Genomic DNA, 17899 nt, shown 5'->3' on the forward strand with positions numbered 1-17899 from the left:
TTTTTTTTTTTTTTTATCAATTTGTATTGTATTATGTATCTTTCTGCTTTCTCTATACACATCACTTTATAAAGCTTTTTATCTTTACTATTGTTATTGTTATTATTATTATTATTATTATTATTATTATTATTGTTACTGTCCTAATCACAGTGTTTCTAATGTATGCCATATCTAATAGGCACATTTTTGGATTAACAAAAACCCAAGTACCACCCCCTAGTTGCACCTTTCTAGTTAATGGACCAAATATGGTGTCACCCATGTCCCTTCTTGGACAACGATTGGCCTTAAGTCACATGACCATATATCCAACCATCTTTGTAGATGCCCCATTGGCTGATATGTGTCTGGATATATATGATTGGTTGTCTTTTATATTTTTTAAACTTTTTTTTTTTTTTAACCTTTTTTCATACCGAACTTACTTTATTTAAATGTTGTTTGTAATTTGTTCTATGATGACCTTGATGAAGGCCACAAGCCAAAACGAGTTGGTCAACTAATAAAGTTGTTCTTCATACTACAAGTGTTGCTGGAGTTCTCATCTTGCTAAGGTTGTTGGTAAGGTTTGTCCACATGTTGTTCGCATAGTCCACTCGTATTTCAGATTGGATTTCAGCCCCAGCATGCATGGATGTATTGTTGACATTTCGAGTAAAGAACAAGAAAAAGTAATGAAATCCTACTACTATAATATTTTTCATGGTTTGTTGAGGTAGCCTCCTGAGCCATGGAAAACCAGTCAGAACGCAACTTCCAGAAGCTAGCCAATCAGAACAGGGAGTTTTTTAACAGTGAATCATACAAAGACATTCCAGTAGAAGCACAGATTAAAATATCAAACTGGAAATGTGCAGGATATGTCCCCTTTAAAGAGCATTGTGATCATACCTGTACAAAGTTCTGTTTATAAAGTTTACAAAGTTATAACTGTTGCTGGACTGAAGTTCAGCTGGGAAATATGTTTTGAGTTTACCAGCCACACTCATTTGGGCGAACTCTACACTGAAGCATTCAGCATCATTAAATAAACAAAAACAATAGATTCATTTCCTGTAACATGAGCATCATACATACATGAAGAGGCTGGTTCATAACTTGATACATTTTTAAAGTGTACTTCTTTCATCTTCCTTTACTGTCTATGAGTCTCCTCTACTGACTGCACATGCTCAGTTTGATCTATCAGTGCAGGGAATATCCCTAATAAATTGTGTGCACTGGTAAATGGGATTCTGCCACTCATCATCACATTTGGAAAGAATTTATTGAAACTCTTAGTGGAAAGAACTTTGGGTTAAATAGTCATTAATTAGAGAGAGTGGCTTTGGTTGTGTTTATAAATGACTGTTCAAAGTCCTGGGTCCAAAGAGAAACAGAAGGGCAGTGACATGCAAACTTCAAACAAAGTCTGTCATGTGTAATGTCTACATTGCATCACACAGTCAGTCTGGTTATATCGCTGTGTGTCTGTTTTGTCTCTTGTCGCTGCTGTCATTAGTAATGCTCTGTGCAACGCAGCACGGATACTCGGAATATATTCAAAAAGACCATCTCACCTCTGGAAACGTTTCCCAGAGCTGCACTGTATACAGGTTTGATTCATTTCCCACTAAACTGATTCATGTCAGAAACTTTCACTTCCTGATTACACTGTGGTGGACCAGTGGAGTACAATACACGTGTTACACTCTTGGATGTGTTAACATTCAACACGCCATAACCCTTCTATTTCTGAGATCATGTTGACCATCTACAGTGGCATTACTAAGATTATCTTGTGCTGATAAACCTAAGCATATTATTTTACGATCGGTAGTATTTTCAAACTGAAGCCTCTGTGTGCGATCACTAGGAAAATGTTGAGGTGGATTTGCTGATTTGAAGGTTACATGATGTTGGCAGGACCATCCGTTATCCACAGTGCAGGACAATCCCAAGGTCACCACAGGATTTTTTCCTTGTGAGCCATTGTCTGAAAGACAATGTACGAGGGCTCTGGAGGAAGGTCCAAACATCAGTAAGAATGAGGTAGAAGTTACATGCCAATTCCCTTAATTGCATCCACATTTTCCTCACTTGTGTACTTTCCTTGCATCATATTCCCTCCAACTGTAGACTCAAGAGGAGATACAGGAACAGATAAGAGGAGGATGCTCAGTAAGGCGTCTGCCTTGCACAGAACTACTCTGGACACTGAAAAGGTGACGTTGTTATTTGTCTTTAGAGCTGTTGCAACAAACTAACGTGACCAAACTAATGAAGCAAAATGTTACAACATTACCCAGAGCAGCAGCGTGACTCATTGATGTGTATTTAATAGCTTTTGGACAACAACAAAGGTCTACGGCACAGAGGAACAAGACATATCAGCTTTGGATACACACACAATACTTGTTAGTAGATCAGTTCATTGTTGGTTTGGATCCAAACATGAGACTTGTTGACAATAATAAAATATACAAAATCACCAGCCTTATGCTTTAAAAGGGGAAATAATGGATCATAAAAAGAAAAATCTTTCTAATGAGTGAAGAAAGTCGTTTATAGTTCTTTGTTGAATCAAAAAAACAAATAAAATATAACATTTGAGAATAGTCTGTTATTTGTCTGTCCACTGCGATGATGTGATGTATCAAAGCAGTCTAACTGATTTCCATTAAAGAGGTAATACTTCCATGAAGGCTGCAGACCCCCTCATGAAACTCTCTGTCAGCCTTCATTATGGCAGAATGGGTCAAGCATGGATCAAGGATAGAGGAACGATCAAATAAGGGAATTAGTACATACCTATAGTATGCCCTGGATCTGCCAGTCAACATACAGACATTTTTTTATTTTTTGGTGGAGTGGAGATAACATCAGATCTCAGAGAGCTGAGGCATGTTCTGCTAGTGGATTGTACTGCACTCCAAACTGCTCACGAGTATGATTAGTGACTACACAGTGCTTTGAAGCAGTGCAACAAGCTGTAAACACAACACTGACATATTTTCACTTTATAAAGTTGATAAGGGTAACATGTTAGCAAATAGCCTATAACACATTCAGCATACACATAGCAACATTAGGTGTTGATGAGAGTGTAGAGACCGAACTAAACTGAAAAGTTGTGTCCATAAAAACAAAACAATGAGCTGAAAGATGTTAAAAAGATTTGTAGAGCTGAGAACATCAGAGTGATATTCTCTCTTCACTACGAGTGAGTCCTCTCACATTACACAGACTGTTAGTATTTATATTTTTTACTGTCTGATATCTTGATTTTTTTGCTTTATTTCCTCCCTTGCTTCCTTTCAATTTGCTCCAGGGTAATTCCCATGTGTCATGATCACTGTTGCTGCTAAATGCTTGAGTTGACCTGAGGAAGGTTTAGGCATTTATGTGCTTCCTCTGATACACATGGGAGTCACCAGGCACTATCCCGTCAGCCTCACACTGTTCAGCCCAAATCCCGACCCCTGACACACAAAACACTGGCTCCAGAGAGGGCCTTTAGCATTTTTCGCGAGATTTGCAGCCACCATAGGTTCTCCTACATGCTTGGAAGGGGAGGAGGAGGGGTATTCAGTTGGTTGCAATCTGCAACCTCACTGCTAGATGCCAAAAAATCGTACACACTTTTAACGATAAAGTCATTCTCTCCATACTTTGAACATAAGTCACACTATCTATCCAGTCAGTCTTTGTTGGAGGTTTGGTCTGTAGCCATTTTTGTGTTACAACTTTCTTGCTGGCTGCTAATAATATCGATATATTGATAGATATTTGTTTTGCACCAGTAAATTAACTGCAACTTTGCCCAAATACGTTGTAGAGAAAGAACAGTCAATTCAGTCACCAAAAATGTTCTGTATTACCTTCTGCAGTATGACTGAATGGCTGGGCAGCTCCAAAATGCATGTAAATGATTTGCCAGCTGTTCTCCACATTTCCTTCAACATAGAGCCCTTCCCATCTCACCTGTCTGTACACATTTCAACTTAGGGGTTATAAAATATCTAGTCAAATTCCGCCATCAATAAAATAAGGTTTGTAAATATCTAAAAATAATTAAATTTTTCTAGAGCATACATATCTGAAATTTTCTGAAAGCTATCCAATTTTCCCTTTGATGAAACTGAACAGTAAGAAGTGATGGCAGTTCTGTACCAATGCTTAAACCTCCTGTCAATCCTTGCTGGCTTGTAGTCCAGGTTAAAAAGCAATCCATTTCACCAGTCTAGACTGTCTTTCAGGTAGTGGTGATTTACATTCCTTAAACCAGATTCTAAGAGGAACTTTAGTCCATTGATTTAACCTTAGAATTCTGCTCATACAAAGTTTTGCTACCCAATACAGATTGTATCTAACTGCAAGATTTCCAAGTCTTCCCACTTTGCTATACACTCTGAGTCACAGCATCATGCTAGTGATCTTTATTGTGCCGCCTTATAGTAGTCTGTAAAGCATGGTTTTTCTTTAGACAGTTGCAGTGTTGTATGAATCTTGAAATCCACTTATCCCAGTCATTAAATTGTGTTTGTGTTACTACAACTGCAAGGACTGGAAAAAATATGAGTCAGGGAAGTACATTCATTTTTATTGTTTCTACCCTATTATGAATATCTAAGAGATTTTCTGTCCTTCCCCTTTTTACGAATCGCCAATATCATGGCCATGTTTTTGGTGGTTCACCTTCTTTAAGTGTATAATTAAAGCAATCAAAAACTATATACTTAAAGGCCTTATACCACTCGGCTGCAAAGCTGTCTGTTCCCAGTGCTTAATTAGCCTTTAATCTAGAAACTGCTTTCTTTATTTCCTCCTATGTAATCTCTGCCATTAGGGCTTTATTCTGTTCTTCACCTACGGGGGGTAAATCTGGCTATTCTAGAAATAGGTAGTTGTATTTGGTTCATTATATAGGTGTCTGTAGTACTTTTCAAAAATGTATTGGATATCCTGTAGCTTATGGTACACTTTTTTAGTTTTAGGATCCCTAATTTCATATATATGGTACCTGCTTCCTTAAACTCCATGCCAGAAGCTTCAGGGCCCTTGAGCTATTCTCATAATATCCCTGCTCAACAAATTTAATTTTTTCCCTACTTCTTCCTCAAATCATATATCGATGGCTGAAGAGCAAAACCTCTTATCTGAAAAATGCACTTTTTTGAGAAAACTTGTTTAAAAAAAAAACTTGTTTTCTTGCAGAATGCTATTCGTTAAGGATACCCAATACATAGTACACTGTTTTTGGACTATATTACTATGTTATGTGTTAACAATACCGTAATTTTGCAGCATCCCACAAAACACTTGGCAATACTAATCCATTATTGTTGTTATCCATATAATCTTTAAATTCCTTCTGCACATATTCTTTGCACGTACTATCATTCAAGATACTTGTATTAAGTTGCAGGATGCAGAGTTAAATAAACAGCTGAGTGATTAGAGATATCTCTGACCCCTATCCTGCAATCTTTGAGTCTGTGTCTGTCTGAGTTATAAGTAAAAAAGTCAATTCTTGAATGAACACCTTGACTTGCTGAATAGAATGTGAGTTGTTTTTCTGTTGGGTGGAAATCCCTCCATATATTGATCATTCCCAACTCCGTCAACATTTTTTAGTTATCCTGGCATTAGGAGCAAGCCTCTGTAACGTATTAGAGGAGTCGAGTTTGGGTTGTATCTATATATTCCAGTCTCCTCCACATATTAGAGATCCAGAGGCTTCAGAAGCAATCAATTCAAAAATGTCCCTAAAACAAGAACTGTCCCAGCCTGGTGGTATATACTGTGCACATTAACTAGTGTGACTTCTTTCTGATCAAGATATCCCTTAACAAAAACATAACGACCCTCTCTGTCACAAAGTTCAGAAACCACTTGGAAATTTAAGTTAGTTTTGCTAGCCCTCTCTTTCTCCCATTCTCATAGGATGAGTAAAATGTATTTTTAAACCCTAGTTTTTAACTGGACTGTGTAAGCCATTTACAGTACATTAAGGGTAATCACCCTTTATTCCTGACATTGTATTTGATCCCACAGTTAACACAAGTAGGTGAGTTACATGTTTTTGGTGGCCAAATTTGAACTATTCTTGAACTGTCAAACAAACTCAAATCATTACAAGATGAAGTAAATCAACGAGTCAAAAACTAAGGCAGACCTCCATTTTGAAGTAGAAACCACTTCTTAATGTGGGGGGAGTAGTCTAATTAACCACCAGAGCCCCCCTTCAGTGCAACCTATAATACCCCCACTTCAGGAGTTTATTTTGTGCACTATATTCGTCAAAACCAAATCTCTTACCCATATTTATCAGTCAACTATATTCTCTTCATAGGTTAAGGGCAATCCTCAAAAATTTAGTCCCATACAAAAATGAGAACTGGTAATCATATATTCAATAAAATAAAAGTAACATCAGTCTTAGTAGAGAGGGTGGAGTCAGCTATGAAAAAGCAACAGTTATAGCATTTACTCCTATACATTGAAGGCATACAGCTCCATCCCTTAGTGCAAATGGCATTAATAAATATCCTTAACTAGACGGTTATCTTGCTTACCCTATTATCTGTCTCTCTTATAATGCAAGATCATTTGATAGTCTGTTTACTCCTGTTCCCATTGCCTCTAAGTCTATCTTGGCCAATGGAAACCCTGCAACCTTTCCTTAATCCACTCTTGGCAGGTCTGCTGGCTGGTTCTATTCGCTGGTCGCTGCCAGGTGATCCTGCGTACTTTCTCCAGGATTCCAGACTCAGCAGCCTTCTCCCAGTCCAACAAGAGAACCCTCTTCTTCAAGTCTTCTGCTGCCTCTGCTGCATTCCCATAGGCTACCAGCCCCCTGTCGAAAAAAACTTGTAGCTTGGCTGGTGGTGGTGTTTAAAGTCAAAGTCCTTTTTCCTGAAGAATCCTCCTAATCTGTGCATACGCCCTCCTTTTTGCTAGTCTTTCTACAGGGTAGTCATGATCGCAGTAGATCCTCTTGTCGCTGTGGTGAATGTCTTTCTGCTTCTTCGCACAGTGCAACACCAGTTCTTTAGTTTTAAACTCCTTGAAGTATATGACCACCGACCTGGGTAACGTCTGTTTAGGTGGTTTGGGACCAAGCGCTCCATGGCACTGTGGTATTCCAAGTTCTACTTCAGCTAGGGTTGTTTAGATCCTTATGCATTTCACACTAATACTGACAAGAATGCAAGTTAAAGCTAAATTCATTTTCATTGTAAATTTGAGTTGTATCATTTGATCCTGAGGGGGATATTTACTAAGCCTGAGTTGAAAATTACCATTACCACAATTTTTTTTATTTAGTGGGGCATTTACTAAGACTAGAAATATACATGAGCCAAGCGGCAGTTCATCTTATTTTCATTAAGTGCCGCTAAGTAAGAGCTGATGCCAGGCTGTCTGGAAAGGACTGTTGAATACTGGAGAACAGAGTTGGAATAGTGATTGAGGAGAAGTCATTTTTGGACCTGCAAGTGTGTTTTACTCTCACTAGAAGAACAATAGATGTGAGGAAATATGACTTAAATAACCGATGTTCTCAGCTAAACAAACAGATCAGTGATTGAATCAGTTATGAAAAATCAGTGAGAGATTCTTGGTAAAACTACTACATTCTTCAACAAGATTGCTTTTGTAAACAGATAATATAACTTAGTCCTGGCTGCCTCAATCATATCAAGCTGGACTGGAGCTGCTGAGACATTAAAAACAAAAAAATAACAGACTGTTGCTTTCCTGCTCTTTTGTCTTGTGTTGCTGAGCAGAGAGCTCAACTAGAGTCACTTTGTAATGCCTCTCTCTCTATATATATATATCTATATTTCCATATAGTCTCTTGCCCTCTGTGTGTGACCACTAAAACAGTGTGGCAGATTTTAAACCTTCTTTTCCCAGACTTTGAATTTCAGACACAGTTTCCTGCTGTAGTGGCCAGTTTGTGGTGATAAATCAGGTGCAGCAAATATTTGTATGAATTTCCATTCCCTCCTCCCATATTTTGCGCCTCTTAACAGAAACGCCTTAAAATACATATTGCTTTTCAGTGGTGCTGCTTTTCTTCCATTTTACCATTGAAAAACCTCAGTGCTGCACAACCATAGTAAATATCCCACATACATGTGTTTAGGCCTATTTTTTTCCATTTTGTCATCTCTAACAATGGAAAATGGTGCAGCAGGTCATAATTTACTGCTTTTCACTGGTGCCTCCATCATGTTGGACGCAGCCAGCTGACCGCCGAGTGACTCTTGCTTTAACACATTATTGACAGACAGAGCTGATGACTGACTCTGGGGAGCCGCTTACACAAATGTTCTGCAGAAAAGTTCCTCTCACATTTCAATTGAAATTCAAACACACAGGTCTGGAAAGTGTATTTCCTCTCTGACTGATCTCAGTATGAGCAGGTAAATGGTTCCCTCCCTACGGCTCTAGTCATCCTGCAGCGCTGCATGAGCGGTTAGTCTCTCCACTTCCACATTTTAGATTTCTGCAGCAAACATTTAGATAGACATTTTAGCATGGTGAGTTAAACAGACTTTGCCAGTGTTAATGACTTTGTGTCAGGAAAATCTTTCCACAAAAAAACTAAATTCTAAATGGCCATGACAAAATACATGTTTCTTCTATTAGCAGGAGGAATGATTACAGCATGCAATAGTCTCAATTTCATATGAGACTATTGTTTTAAGACAGACTTGAAAAATTGTGAACTTATCCTTTAATTTTAGGAGTCAGCATTTTAAGGTTAAGTTTATATCTGATATACTGTGACACATATGCAGTACAATGGACTTGGTTGCTTTCCTTTTTGTTTTTTCTTGCCTTTTTAAGTAATGTGATGTCCTGTAAGGCCATGTGAGCTGGGCATCTTTGGGTGTATGATACTTAAAAACATAAAAATATAACTTTTTTATAGTTTATCAGTAGAGAAGAGTCATAAAGTCAGTGAACTGACTAAATAATTAGCTACTACAAGCAAATACAAGACCGAGTAAGGCTGTAGCAGTGAAACCCCTGACTGTACTGTACTGAAGACTATGAGTTATTGCTTTTTATTTGTCATTTCTTCTTTCAGAAGTCACATAGTTATGCTTCAAATGTGCCAATACAGACTTAATCTTTCATTCATTTTGTAATTACATTTATTATCCAAATGAAAATATCTTAATTAATAAGGCTGATGTATCATTTGAGCTTACTTCGTGTCCCACCTAAAATGTATTCCTGAAAAGGGTGAGGCTAAGAAAGACCAAGTATAACCAGAGACCCAAAATGACGTCCCACCCCAAAAATCAAGAGCTGTCACGAGCTGTGGCAGTCGGCCAAACCTATCCCTGAGCTGAGAATCTGAGAAAGTCATCAGGGCTGACTGAATGAACTCCCTGTGGAGAAAGATAAAACCAGTTGCCTGTCGTTTTCCATCCTGCTTCCTGTCCATTGACCCCCGTCAATTTCACGCCCACCTCCATGTTTCCATGTGCTAGAAAAAAGCTGGTGTCAAGACCACATTGGGCAGAGTTTGGAGTGTACATATTGGTAATCTGGCCATTAGAGGGTTAGAGGAAAGCTTGTGGAGTGTCCACAATAGAAAGAGCTTAAATGTCATGACTGTAAGTGTTTACTGCCACTCCTGCAGTGCCAGTCACTGAGATAGAACTTACTTGAAGTTGTCGTCCTCTACAAACTTCTGGAGTTCCTCTATGTAGCGAACTGACAACAGATACTTCTGCACGTGTGGGAGGGTCACAAGATAATCTGAAGAAAAAAAAATGGGAGAAGATACTTTAGATAAAGCACTCAAACTGACACTTCACATACAGTACTTGCAGAGTTGTTGTGAATGATTCTGAAAAAAGGAAACACATAAATCAAATCAAACAAAATAGGAAACATTGGCTCAGTGAGGATACCTGTGAATGTCCACTAACATGAAATACAGGAGTCTCACACACCCAAATCTATTGGGATGTTCTTTTAATTTTATGTTAACTGTGAAATAAAAAAGTGCAGAAAAAAGTGGAATACAAATTTGATGACACAGTAAAATAGAAAATACATTTTCCCAGTTCTAATCTTGTGTCCCTGTGTTTAGTGTTCAGTTATTTCTTGATGTGTGTGTGGAAAAAAAATCATTGAGTGTTTTTATATTAAAAATCTCTGTTTTTTCTCTTCTTGTAAAATGTTTTCATATGTTTGATGACTCATCATGAACCAGGCATGACTGCAAAAAATATAATATCCAATCAAATGTGATTTTGGGAGACTAGCTAATCCCCATCATATAAAACCACACGTGACTGCTTGTGGGTCGTAGTAGCTAACAGAGCAGATCTAATTTATCCCTCCTCCTGATCTAACAACACAGCTGAGGGAGGTGTGTGTGGAGGAACAGTCCTCTATAGCTGAGCCATGATTTGATTTAAATCCACATATTCTGTTTCACTGGGAAATATGTCATACTACAGAAACTAAAGACTTAAAAACTTTTTTTTTCACCAAGTTCTTCTGCCAAACACATTTGAAAGAAATGTAACTGCTGTCTGTAAACATGTTCACCAGCAATCTTTCTTCTAATGAAGGAAGTGTTACATTCTTGCACCACACCAGAATCATGGAGGTGGTTGTGGTGGATGTGCAAAGCACCGGACATGGTTCCAGTTCAATGTTAATAAACACGCCATGTCTTGTGCTTCAAGTCAACGTTTTCCTTATTTAGTCCAAACCACCATCTTTCTTATCTTACCCAGGTGATTTGAGTACCTAAAGATAACCATTTTTTTAAAACTACCATGCAAAGAGGAAAAAATGTGCAAAAATGTCTGAGTATATTACAATATAAGCAATATAGACATTTATTTCATTTTTCAGTGACAAGCATTTGTTCAGCACAAGAATGGTGTTCATCCCTCCAGAAGAGTTCAGAGAGTCAACACTACTGCTAGCAAGCATACAGTATATAATACTCATTCCACTGTATAATATATTGTATATGATTATTTGTTACCTACCATAGTTACATGACATCTGCAGGTCAGAGATGACCCTCAGAAGGTTGTTCATCTGATTGGTCCTCTGCTCTGTCTCTATGATACTATCTGATGCAGGATAGGCTGAGTCGATGTAGATCATGTCCAACAGGTAAATCCCTAGAGGAGACATCACAAAATAGCAAATCAGTTGCCAAAATGCTTACTTATGCACTACTCATTGACTTATGTTGTTACACATCCAGTTCAAAGAAAGAATATGAGGCTTTAAAGTCGTTGTAGTCTTATGGCTGAGAACATACACAACCAAAGATAGTGTGCTGATTTTATATTTCAATAGCAGCGCAAGACAAAAGATGAGAATAAAAGTGTGTGAAGAATAAAATATTAAACACCACTCCTCAGATGCTGAAATGTTCATCACACTCCACAATATGAAATGGACCAAACAACATACTGAACACTGTGCTCTTGTTGCCTAGGGGCTCTGCTGTGATGGTCATTAATATAAAAAATGGTTATGCCCTTGGGAGCATGAATTCATCTTGGAATTTGTCAATCTGCCAGTCAGATTGTGACTGCTGTGCAAATCTGATATTTTGGCTTGATGGTAGTACTAAAAATATTCCATGAAGGTCAAAGTCACCGAAAACATTGAGATTCATCATCTATATTCAAAGTAGATATTTTGACAATCTAGACGGTTGCTAAGATACATCGTGTTTCTCTGGACCAAAGTGTTAAACTTATTGTTTATTGTATTGTATTTATTGGGACAATGTACAGTTTTAAACAGAAATGTTAACATTTGATGCTTTAAAACTAATTTTTATCTGCAGTCCCTTACAAATAAAACATATAACAGCACAATAACAAACAGTAGAAAGCAAAAAACACACAGGGCCCATAATTCAAAATACAAAGTTACACACAATAGCACATCACATACACCCACAATGTCAACTAGAAATTATTGACTAGTTATTTAAGAAAGACCATAGACTTTGCCTGCAAGTGTTGAAGACATGCATTATATCTTTCTAATTCTTTTTAAAATTCTTTGGCTTTGGAGCGTAACTTGGATTCTTTTAGAGTTTGGATATGCCAAGACATGTCTCTGCAAAACCACATGATTGTTAAATACCATTATGACTTTTATACAGGTAGAAGGGTTGCATGTCTGATTTCTGGCTTCTAGTACCAAGGACAGGACGAAAAAACACAGAGCACATCACAAGTGTCAAAAATAACCTGGAAAACATCTGCTGAGTCACTAACTTTCCTACAATTCGTCTTAATTACTCTGTACTAACTGGTGCTAAATACCAGACTGGAAACTCACCCTCAGCCTCACCACTTTATGCTGCATTTCATGTGGTGTATTCTGTTTTTCAATTATACATATATGTTAAAGAATATACTATGGACACTGACAGATGTATAGATGTTGCACACCTGTGAGATAAGAACAACATATTTCATGTAATATTCTATATTTGCCAAGTGATGACATCATTTTCCACATAATTTTGTAAAATCTCAACATATTACACTTTCACATGAGAATGTGTTTAATAAACAAATCAGTGCAGATCCTCGAGCAGCCTAAACATGTCTTATTAACAGTCACAAATCAAAACTAGACTGATATAAGAGTGTAAATGTAAACAATATTCCTGCACCTCATTGTTGCTAATATCTCAACAAATATCTGCAGTTTTCCGAAACTAAAGAAATAGTCAGTGTTGCGCCAGAACCGCCAGGGCGGAAAAACGCATTTTTGGGAGCACTGTTGGACACCATCGTTTCCACTGAAAACCCCACCGATTAAATTCTACTAGGGCAGCTCCATAGAGCAGGGTGGTCCACCACATGCATTTAATGACAGACTAGACTTTTTATTAAGTCATTCATCAACAGAATGTGGAGCCTCACAGTGGCCTGGTGGTGTAAGATGCATTGCATGTATCTGTAACATCCCTGGTTTGAATCTGACCAGGACACTTACCAGGGACAAAAGATCTTCAAAAGACAAAATGTTGATATTATATTATATATAATACTGATACCTATTAAAGCTTTGATCTGATAATTCACTCATTTTCTGCTATGCATTCTGAATATCCTCCATTATGTTCCAACTAGCATTTATATACAGAGGCACTGCTTTGTGATATTCAAATTAGTGTACTGTCCATCATACATAAAAACACTTTCTGTACTGTAACTACTTCCCGGTTTCAGTGTTCATTGTTGGACAGCTGGAATGGAATTTTTTTCCCTACGGCCTATTTTACACTTGTCATTTCAAGTGTCTCATATCCGGATTAAACCCAGATGAGATTTCAGACACTTTCATTGACATTTAGAAACATACAGTACTAGTCAGAAGTTTGGAGACACCTTCCAACTCCCTTGAATGATAAAGTGTGTCCAAAAGTTTAACTGATACTGTATAAGTGTCTCCAGAAAAATTACTTTTGCACCTCTCGGCACAGGCTCTGTCTCAAACTACTCCCTTACCCATACAGATCACTGCTCTCTCACCCACCCAGATCATTCACTGATTGTACTGATCAGGTATCAAATAAATGCAACAACAGCTTGGTGCACCTTCTGTATGTTTATATGTGTTGAAATCACTTGAAGGCCAATTTCAGTGTAAAAGTGTAACATTATCACAGGGGAGAGACCCTGTACAAGCTTTTTCCACAGAGTGCTTACTGACGTAGTTACAGATGGGAGAAGTAAAGACGTAATCTGGCTAGAACTGGTCTCCATTAGATTTTAATCCATTTGGAAGATTTGGATGCATTTGCACTTATCTTTTTTGAGCAGCCACGTGATCTGCCCAAGATACATGAAATGACTCAGTGTAAATGTGGCCTATTTCTTCTTCTTTTTAAATGCTGCCCTGTTGTGGCCTTCTTGCTTTCTCCAAGTATATTTTTGAAGCAGTTCTATAGTATTCTATATTTGTTATTAGCAATTGGAACATGTGTTTATTTTACTGTTGGCACACATAATTATTAGTTATTCTGTTCTATTTTTTTCTGTATGTTTGTGGTAAAATGATTGTATAAATATATTTTTTTCTTTGATAAAACTTTTTGTTTTTCTTTTAAAGCCCACCAGCAAAATCCTTTTTTTTTTTTTTTTTACTCCTTTAAAGCATACCATATTTTTTGGTGTCTTGTTATTTGTGCATACATACATACATACAACAGAATAAACTAAACTAAGCGAACAACCAGTTTTGAAATACAGAATATGTTAAATACATATTACTCAGACACAAAGTATTAATGAGGATGGAGAACCCTCCACGGGTTTTTAAATTTTCATATTAATTAGAGATGAAAGCACATGTCAGTTAATGTTGTTCCCAAATCAAGTCACAAAAGCATACATAGACACTGATGAGGGGAGGAAAGGTTGCAGGAGACAATCTCACCATCACTACACTGTGATGTGAGGTCTTTGGTGGTAAGGAGGTAGGATGCAACCTCCTGTATCTCATAATCACTGACTGTTCTCACCAATTAGGCTTTAAATACTTCAATGAAAACCCTGAACTAATGACTCACAGCTGGTCCAAACATTATAGGGAAGAGCTGGAAGTGAAGACGCTACTGTGCTTAGTGAGTAGACTTTCCTAAAATGTCTCACCTTGACCTCTTAGTTCTTAAAAAATGCAGTCCTATCTGAGAAAAAACTGCAAAGTGAGCAAACTCTATCCACTGATGAAGACCAAGGGTGCTTTTTTTTTTAAATTGCTGAAATAGCGTGACAAAAAAGAGTGACATAGATGATAAATAAGATTAACATAATAGACAGACATACAGACAATAACATGCATCAGAATGCATCATGACATGAAGCTGGAGCTCTTTGCCTTAAGATGTAGTGCCAGGAAAAAAAATGACTTACATGGCTCCTATTAAACCATTTAACATGGATTTTAACATGCACATGGCTACCTATAACCCTTACTGAGCATTAAACAGCAGGTAAGAGATGTTGGAATCTTTACTGATGCAGGAGCAGGCAGACGGTCTGTACAAGATTAAGATCATAGAGATTTGCGTGTAAAAATACCCATTACCTCAGTTCTTCCTTCTGGCTGCTGCATGCCTCACGTGGTGGTTACTGAGCGCCAAAGCACGATAGCACAATCATCCACGATTCTATCTCTGTGATTCGAGTGCCTCTTGAACTTTGAAACATTGTTATTGGTACGGTGATGTAAATGTGACAGTATTATCATATCTATGAAGCAGGGCAGGCGTGTATTATTTAACTTGACATTGTGCTTTAATGATCTATATTCCTAGATAAATTTGTATAAGAGTAACAGGAAGGCAGGGGATCGACTGTTTATTTTGTGTAAGACATTGTGTCCTCGTTTCCAAAGTGCTAAACTTGGATCGACAAATCCAAGAACTATACAGAATGCATTCAGATGAACACGCTCATCAACAAAGAGCTTACTTCCCAAATTGTCAGTGTTCCTTTAAAGTCCAAGCACGAGAATCTGGTATATGTCACTGCAGACAGACAGTGCAGCTGCAGAGGGAGGACACAAGCCCTGAAGCATCAAACATGTTCGATGTAGTTTAAGCGCTATGATCTGCACATTTTTAATAATAATAATGTATACAGAATGACTGTGTAATGTGAGAGGCGTCTCTCGTAGTGATGAACCAACAGAGAATTATCACCTGACCCTGCAGCTCATCCTCAACCAAGGTTCATTGTTTAGCTGTCTGGCTGCAATTTCACTGTTTTTCACTCTGCAATTTCAGAGCTCTCATGGCATCGTTTTTCTTTTTTGTGCCAAAAACCTGTAGCTGTAGAACATAGTGGAGCATTTAGCTGCTAAAGAACCAGATATTTCCCTCAGGAGTTGGTAACAGCTGGATGTGGAAATAAGTAACTGTCTGCTAACAAGTTCAACATATCAACTCAAAAGCTGATGATGTGTCAGTGTTGTATTCACTACTTGTTTCTGCTGTCCTCACCTGACCAAAAATCATTTATTTTTCCATCACTATGTTCACACTATGGTCTCACTCTTTGGTGTATGCAAAATGTTATTTTAACTCTAGGAAGACAGTGGAAACTGCCAAAAAAAGCATTCTATTTCATTTCAAAATCAAATTTAGTCCATTTTGCAGCTAAAGTAGAAATGACTGTGATCTTTAATATTCACTTTACATCTTCTAGACTCAGAGTCCATACGGGAGTGAGTTGTGGATATGTCTGCAGAGATAGGACGTGGAAAACAGGGGAATACGTAGTATTTATAGGGCTTTGGAAAAGACCAGAGGGCACACGTGGACATGCTGGGGAATGTGCATTCATAAAAGTTACAGGACTCCAATAAAACTGAGGAGCACACCCGCACTGCACCTGTGCAGACTTTTCCAGTGTGCCAAAATGTTGGCTTACAGGGTTAAACAATATATTCATTAATGCCAGTAGCATGTAGAATGACACTCAGTGGCATTTTCACTCTAACAGGAAACAAGTCTTTCACACACAAAAAGCTTCAAATTTGAAGATACTGTGAAATGAAAGGAGATCTAGCTTATGATTTATGGATGTTGATCCTCAACAGACATGGGAAAAACTATCATCACTGGAAGGAATAAGATCCACTGACTCAAGCAGTATGTTGCTTCAAACTTTATTGCATTAAAAACAGATTCTCACACACCTGCCAGTGTCAGGTCTAGATGTTCTGTTGTTGGATGAAGCAGCATCTTTCTCAAAGTCAGTATGACAGTGATGAGGCTTAGAGTAAGTGAAGGAGACAACAGACAAACAGGGAACTTGTTCCTCTGAGGATGAGGTGTCATAACGGGTCAGACCGTAAAATTGACAAGAGTGTACTTCAACCAATTCAACACAAGAGTGTGTGGTGTGATAAGACAGTTATCAGTGACAGTCTCAAGCTGGAGATGTGCCAGGTTAAAGATATGATGTCATTTTCCTGAAACGTCAAGATAGAAACTGAAGGAAAAATAAAATCAGAGCAGATTTCCATCAGTCCCATTCCAAGGCCTCTGGCTCACTTTCACACCTGTAGCTCAGTTGAATTGGTTTGATCTGCTCTATTTCATGTTCACACTGGAGAATTACAAATGAAGGGAGAACTGTAAGCATCAAATCATTTGGACTGACAAGTAGCTCCCTCGTGAGACAGTGACAGTGATGTCACCCTGCATCATCAGAGCTACATGGAGAAATCACATCGGCTGCACATTACTGAGCCTAATGTGTTTATTGATCTTCTCTGATGTCATAAAGCTGAAACTGATTATGAGCATTATTAGTCCAGACTTGTATCAATACCAATGATGGACAGGTGGAAACAGGATGACAGAAAGGCATCTTGTACTGTGGTATTATGGGAAAATAGTCAGATAAGAATCATTTTTCATCATCAATCATTCTTATTTTCTATGATTCTGAATCAATTCACAAATGTTAAATATTGATCTCTGTAATACTGTTAGTTAATAACGTTATGTTGATGGAATAAAAAAGGTGGAACTCAACTGTGAGGGAGGAAGAAGTTATCTTGTAGCTCATCTTCAAAAAAGTCAAGTGTTTGGTGGTTTGGATTTAGAAGCTTAATAACAGCTTTGCAACAAATACTTTATATGCCATCATCTAGAGATTAATGATAGCGAGGCAGTGAACTCCAGCACTAACAAATGAGTTGACCAACCAACACACACTACAGCACTTTATAAAACTTAGTCTGTTTTATTTCTAAAGTCTTGTGCCCATACACCATTCTAGATGGCAGAGAGGCTGCTCTCCAATGCTGATACTCTTTTCCCAATTCTTACTCCATTACAAATACCCACCAACTTGTGTTTTTACAGAAAACA

The 17899-nt window shown here is 37.8% G+C and overlaps 1 protein-coding gene across 2 annotated transcripts in view; it reads right to left on the bottom strand.

The window, feature by feature from the left end:
- Positions 1-17899, bottom strand: part of LOC122968979 (ras-specific guanine nucleotide-releasing factor RalGPS1-like) — a 121396-nt gene that overhangs the window by 23370 nt on the left and 80127 nt on the right. For both annotated transcript variants that reach the window (XM_044334532.1, XM_044334533.1), the window contains exons 9-10: positions 11019-11156; positions 9672-9765 (exon numbers count right to left, since the gene is read on the bottom strand). In XM_044334532.1, coding sequence (XP_044190467.1) covers positions 9672-9765; positions 11019-11156 — 232 coding nt within the window. The remainder of the gene's footprint in view (positions 1-9671; positions 9766-11018; positions 11157-17899) is intronic.

Source organism: Thunnus albacares, chromosome 18 (assembly GCF_914725855.1).
Source record: "Thunnus albacares chromosome 18, fThuAlb1.1, whole genome shotgun sequence".
Lineage (NCBI taxonomy): Eukaryota > Metazoa > Chordata > Actinopteri > Scombriformes > Scombridae > Thunnus > Thunnus albacares.